The sequence below is a fragment of the Ipomoea triloba genome, chromosome 4 (genome assembly GCF_003576645.1).
Source record: "Ipomoea triloba cultivar NCNSP0323 chromosome 4, ASM357664v1".
In the NCBI taxonomy this organism is placed as follows: domain Eukaryota; kingdom Viridiplantae; phylum Streptophyta; class Magnoliopsida; order Solanales; family Convolvulaceae; genus Ipomoea; species Ipomoea triloba.
The window spans coordinates 33,131,316-33,137,394 of record NC_044919.1 but is presented as its reverse complement, the minus strand read 5'-3'; the positions used below and the strand labels follow the sequence as shown (position 1 = coordinate 33,137,394).

The window sequence follows — 6,079 nt, the reverse complement described above, 5'->3', positions numbered from 1 at the left end:
ACAACCTCAACAATACTGGGCTTCTTCTTATAGCATAGCAAGAGAGTAAGGCAGCGCTGCGCGTGCAGCGTGTCTTATGTTGCTGGAAGATGACATGTGTTGAAGATAAGGAAATGAACGAAACAGAGCAGAGCAATAGAACTTGTCTTCCTAGTTTAGCTTGGGGATGCAGAGCAATGCGTTACAGGGGTAATTCTGTAAATATGCCACGAGACGTTATATAAAGATAATTTTGTAAATATACCGTTAGAATTGTCTATAAATATAGGCTATGACTTTCGGCCTAACTACGTAAACTCGTAAACTCGCTCACAAGTAGTTACAATAGGTAGATATATAGAGTTATCTCTAGAACATAATTTAATTGATTCATTAATTTAAAAATAAAAAATAAATTTTGCACAAAAAAGAAAGGTTCAAACCGGCAATTCAAACCAAAACCGTCAGTTCCGATTTACCATTTTCTAGAACCATGAATCACCAGTTCGATTGTCAATTCCAATTTACCATTTCTAGAACTGTGAATGGTCGGTTCGAAACCAGAATCCAACCGTGATCACATTGTTGTTATACTTTTTTTGTTTAATGAGTTCTGATCACACTGAACAGTAGACACACCAAAGATGTGGCTTTTATTAGTAACACTGAGTAATCTACAAAGCAGCAATGAAAAAGGAAGAATACATCCTTAACAAACCCATTAAGTGAATAGAGTCTAGAATGGAATTTGAGAGCAATAAGATCAAAAAACGCAGGGAACATTAAAACATGGATTTTACTTTATCTCTAATGTCTAATCAGCTAGAAGAAGAAGAAGAAATGGAGGATGCAGACTGCAGGTTTTTGCCACGCTCTGCTTCCGTGGGAATGTTGAAGTAGTCCTGAAGAGCTGACATCACAATCTTGTTCTGTTTCAAGCTCTTGATTGCCTTGGCAGTGGCCAACGCCCCGGCAACGGTGGTGATCACCGGGATCTTGTACGCAAGCGCCATCCTCCTCAGTTTGCGCCCGTCAATCTGGTCGAGCGTGTCGCCCGAGCTAGTGATCACCATCAACTGGATCTGCCCATTTGCGATCAGGTCGCCAGCGTGCGGCCTCCCTTCGTGCATTTTCAGCACTCTCTCCACCGGAATGCTTTCCAATTCGAGCACGTGTGCGGTTCCGGAAGTGGCAACTATTTGAAACCCGATGTCTGCGAAAGCTCGGCCTATGGTGGCGAGTTGGGGCTTCGTGAGGTCGTTTAAGCTCAGGAACAGAGTCCCAGAGTGTGGCAACCTCTGGCCGGCTGCTATCTGCGCTTTGGCGAAAGCGACTGAAGACTCGAAGTATATACCCATTACCTCGCCTGTGCTGCGCATCTCGGGGCCGAGGAGCACATCGCAGCCTTGGAATTTCTCGAATGGGAGAACGGCCTCTTTGACGGATACATGTCTTGGGATAACCTCCTCGGTGAACTGTATGTCATGAAGAGATTTCCCTGACATGACAAGTGAAGCGTATTTAGCCAACGGGCGCCCGATTGACTTGGACACGAAAGGAACAGTTCGTGATGCACGGGGGTTAGCCTCGAGCAAGAAAACATCCCCAGAAGCCGTGATTGCATACTGACAGTTCATCAGCCCGCACACGTTCAGTCTCTTTGCTAATTTTGCGGTCCATGACCGGATTGTGTCGAGACATGATGCCGAAACTGTTTGCGTGGGAAGCATGCAAGCAGAGTCACCCGAGTGAACCCCAGCCTGCTCAATATGCTCCATAATTCCACCAATCACTACATTACCGTGTGAATCAGCAAGCGCATCGACATCAATCTCGATGGCATCGGATAAATATTTGTCAATCAAAACAGGGCGCTCAGGGTCCACCTCGACAGCGTTTTCAAGGTATTTCACAAGCTTGTCGTCACTGTAAACAATCTCCATTGCACGGCCACCCAAGACATAGGAAGGCCGGACAACAACCGGATACCCTATATCCGCTGCAATGGCAAGAGCGTCTTTTTCACTCTTGGCAATGCCACCTTTCGGTTGCTCAATCTTTAGTTCATTCAAGATAATATTAAACCTCTCCCTATCCTCAGCAGCGTCTATGGAATCAGGTGAAGTACCCCAAATACGAACATACTCGGTCCCACTTCTGCACTTAGGTTTGTTTGCATCCAAGTATTGCTGAATGGGAAGAGCCAGTTTCAACGGGGTTTGACCCCCGAACTGCACAATGATGCCATCAGGTCTTTCCAAGTCAATTACATTCAGGACATCTTCAACCGTTAGAGGTTCAAAGTAGAGACGGTCACTTGTGTCATAATCTGTAGATACTGTCTCGGGATTCGAATTCATCATGATTGTTTCATAGCCAGCGTCCTGCATGTATCAAGCAATTATTAAAAAGCAGTAACGTGACATGCTAACAAGTCCATGAAGATGTTTCAATTTGACGGTCTCAAAAAAATCTTAAGTTTCAGCCATCAGTACAATTCTAACTGAGTGACTGATCTGAAAATTATTCAAATTAACAATCTGATAAAGGATGAAACATAGGATAGTCCAGTATATTTTAAATCCAATTCAGGAGGTAATATGGGATCTTGAATGTATCATTTAAGTAAAATCTCAAGCATTTCTAACTCACAAACATAAAGACATGTAAAGACAAGGTGACAAAAGTAGATCCCTAAGCAGTTACGTAAAGCACGAACCTGAAGGGCAAAAGATGTGTGGCAGCAACAGTAATCAAACTCAATTCCCTGTCCAATTCGGTTTGGTCCACCGCCCAAAATCAAAACTTTCTTCCTTTGAGTGGGAGCTGATTCACACTCGACGTCATAAGTTGAGTACATATACGGAGTATCAGCCTCAAATTCTGCAGCGCATGTATCAACTCGCTTATATGCTGGTTTTATGCCCAACGACAAACGCTTTGAACGAACTTCTTTCTCAGTTGATTTCAATGCAAAAGCTATCTGCTTGTCACTAAAACCTCTCTTTTTCACCTCATAGAAGTCATCCTTTGTCAAGGTCGCCAAATTATGAGCCAAAAGATATTGTTCAACATCTACAAGCTCCTTAAGTTGTGTAAGGAACCACTTGTCGATGAAACTGAGCTCGTGAATGTCATTAACCTTCATTCCCCTTTTCATTGCAGCATATATGGCATGAATGCGATCAGGATTAGGCACACGGAGATTGTACTTTAATTTGTCCCAGTCCCAGTCTAGCTCTTTAATAGGGGCACAACCCCAGCCAGAATAACCACATTCTAAAGACCGAACTGCTTTTTGAAATGATTCTTGGAATGTTCGGCCTACAGCCATGGATTCACCAACAGACTTCATTTGCGTTGTCAGTATTGGCTCTGATCCAGGAAATTTCTCAAAAGCAAACCGGGGTATCTGCCCATTTTCCATTTTATTGCAAAAAACAAAACAAAGAATCACAAAAATATGAATACATTAGATGAAGGAAAATACAAATAGATGAACATGTTTTAGCATATCTATACTGAGAAGAAGTATCCCCAATCTGAAAAACCGCAATAGAACCACAGTGGAAACATCAGTTTCTAAATTTGATTATAGCAAGTAAATTTTGTTAATATGAATTTTGGCATGTACTTAGTGTATACAAAACAAATGCTGCGAATGGGCCAAAATTTTGGTTATAATTTTCCTGTCCTAGAAAAGCCAAGCTAGCATAAGTTGACTGAAATATTATGAGCACCAGAGAAGTATTGGTACCAAAAGGAAATTAAATTGAGGTTATAAATTTCCTGTTTCAGTTATATTAAGCCTTGAAATAGATGCCTTTTTGGAGTCATCATGAACAAAGACAATTGAGGAAAGACATCAACCTTAAACTAATACCGGCCTTAAAATAATCAGCTTATACAGACCAATGACATCAGCTATCATGGTACTTTATGCATTTGTCCATATCAACACTAGCCATAAGATATTAAAAGTTGAAAACTACTGTAAGAAAGATAAAAAAAATCCTTACCTTTGTAACAACATAGTCGATGGAAGGTTCAAAGCTTGCGGGTGTTTTCTTTGTGATGTCGTTAGGAATCTGGTCCAGTGAGTAGCCAACCGAGAGCTTTGCAGCCATCTTGGCAATTGGAAAACCAGTAGCTTTTGAGGCTAATGCTGAGGATCTTGAAACCCTGGGGTTCATTTCAATTATCATTACCTCCCCGTCTTCGGGATTGACTGCAAATTGTACGTTGGAACCGCCACATTCAACCCCGATTTCCCTGATGATAGCAATGGAGTAATCCCGGAGGCGTTGGTACTCTTTGTCAGTCAATGTCTGAGCAGGAGCCACAGTGATAGAGTCCCCTGTATGCACGCCCATCGGGTCGATATTCTCGATGGAACAAATAATAACCACATTGTCTGCCAAGTCTCTCATCACTTCAAGCTCATATTCCTTCCACCCCAACAAAGACTTCTCAACTAAAACCTGAGATGTCAAGCTAGCAGCAAGCCCCGATTTACATATCGCCTCGAACTCCTCCTTGTTGTAAGCAATCCCTCCCCCGGTCCCTCCCAATGTAAACGCTGGCCGGATAATCAAGGGAAACTCCCCGATAGAGTTAGCAATCTCGAAACACTCCTCGAGGGTAGTCCCAATCCCGGAAGGGGGTGTCTTTAGCCCAATGTTCTTCATAGCCTGCTTAAACAAATCCCTATCCTCTGCCTTCTTTATGGCATCGAGTTTCGCCCCAATTAACTCCACACCATATTTCTCAAGAACCCCACTCTCAGCCAAAGCCACTGCAAGGTTCAGAGCTGTCTGCCCACCCATGGTGGGCAACAAAGCATCCGGCCTCTCTTTTTCGAGCACTTGCTCTACAAGATCAGGCGTCATAGGCTCAATATAAGTCCTATCCGCCATTTCCGGGTCAGTCATAATCGTGGCCGGGTTTGAATTAATCAAAATCACCTCATACCCTTCTTCCCTAAGCGCTTTACAAGCCTGAGTCCCTGAATAATCAAACTCGCAGGCTTGCCCTATCACTATAGGCCCTGCGCCTAAAATCAAAATCTTTTTGATATCCGTCCTCTTCCCCACCACCGTTTGCTTACTAAAACCCTCAACACTCTGCTCGCACCGAATCGGGCTCGTTCGGGCCCAAATTTTGCCCGAATTCAAGACCACCGGCTGAAATTGGAGGCTCAAACTTGACGATTTCTTCTTCGTGCTTGTTTTCCTAAACTGGGAAAAAACCCGAAAAGCATCTGCTTTGGATAAATAGGGCGAAGGCGATGAAGAAACGAGCTTGGACACAACATTCTCACAGTGATTCATACAAAACCCCATTTCTCACACTCTCAGTCTCCAATGAAGAGGCTTTTGGGTTTAAGAAGCACTAGGGTTTTGGAGGGGTGAAGGTGGCGGGTAAAAACGGAATCTTGGAAGCTAAATGGGGAAAGTTGTGGGAATATATAAAAGGAAAGGGGGAAATTGCAGAGAATATCTTAGTTGGAGGTGAAGTGATAATTATTGGAGTAGAAAGTAGAGTGGCAGTGGCAGAAGATGAGAGCCGCCGCTCAAAGCAACAAACAACGTTATTATGTTCTGTACTTCAATGTATACCTAGCTAGGCAATCGCAGGGTTTGGGGGGTTCAACGTTCCATTTTTTTTATTTTTATTTTTTGCTTATTTTTCTCTTCTTTTTTTTTTTCCTACCGCATTATTACGATTTACGTGATCGGTCTTATATTAGTTCATTGTATTTAAATATTAATAAATATCATTTAATCCATGTATTTTAAACCAATCAAATAAAGAAATTTAATGTAAACCAATCAACATATTATAACCCTTGCAAAACTCTTTTTTTTTTCTAGATAACAATGGTCGAAAAAAATTTATTGTTACTACCAGAGTATCAGTTAGACAATTACTATCTAAGGATGTGCTATTAGTTACTCATAGAACCCGAATGCTTTGAAGTTATTCTGAGGCGATGTCCATGACTACAGGACTGAGGGTTTTGCGCGATGTTGCTTAGATTTGTTATTGCATTCGTCGTTATGTTTTACTCTATAAAAATATGCTTAATCTGGATGTAAGG

General features: G+C 42.2%; 1 protein-coding gene across 1 annotated transcript; it reads right to left on the bottom strand.

The window, feature by feature from the left end:
• Nucleotides 1-609: 609 nt before the first annotated feature.
• LOC116015173 (carbamoyl-phosphate synthase large chain, chloroplastic-like) lies at nucleotides 610-5,587 on the bottom strand. The gene is made up of 3 exons (XM_031255200.1): nucleotides 3,999-5,587; nucleotides 2,699-3,391; nucleotides 610-2,363 (listed from the first exon to the last, which is right to left on the bottom strand). The coding sequence occupies exons 1-3, from the start codon at nucleotides 5,319-5,321 to the stop codon at nucleotides 798-800; spliced, it is 3,582 nt and encodes a 1,193-aa protein (XP_031111060.1). The 5' UTR covers nucleotides 5,322-5,587; the 3' UTR covers nucleotides 610-797.
• Nucleotides 5,588-6,079: the final 492 nt, after the last annotated feature.

Coding starts and splice junctions, on each gene's coding strand:
- LOC116015173 (XM_031255200.1), bottom strand. CDS start 5,321: ATGGGGTTTTGTATGAATCACTGTGAGAATGTTGTGTCCAAGCTCGTT. Junction 3,392..3,998: donor TCGACTATGTTGTTACAAAG/GTAAGGATTTTT, acceptor GAAAATGGGCAG/ATACCCCGGTTTGCTTTTGA. Junction 2,364..2,698: donor ACACATCTTTTGCCCTTCAG/GTTCGTGCTTTA, acceptor TGATACATGCAG/GACGCTGGCTATGAAACAAT.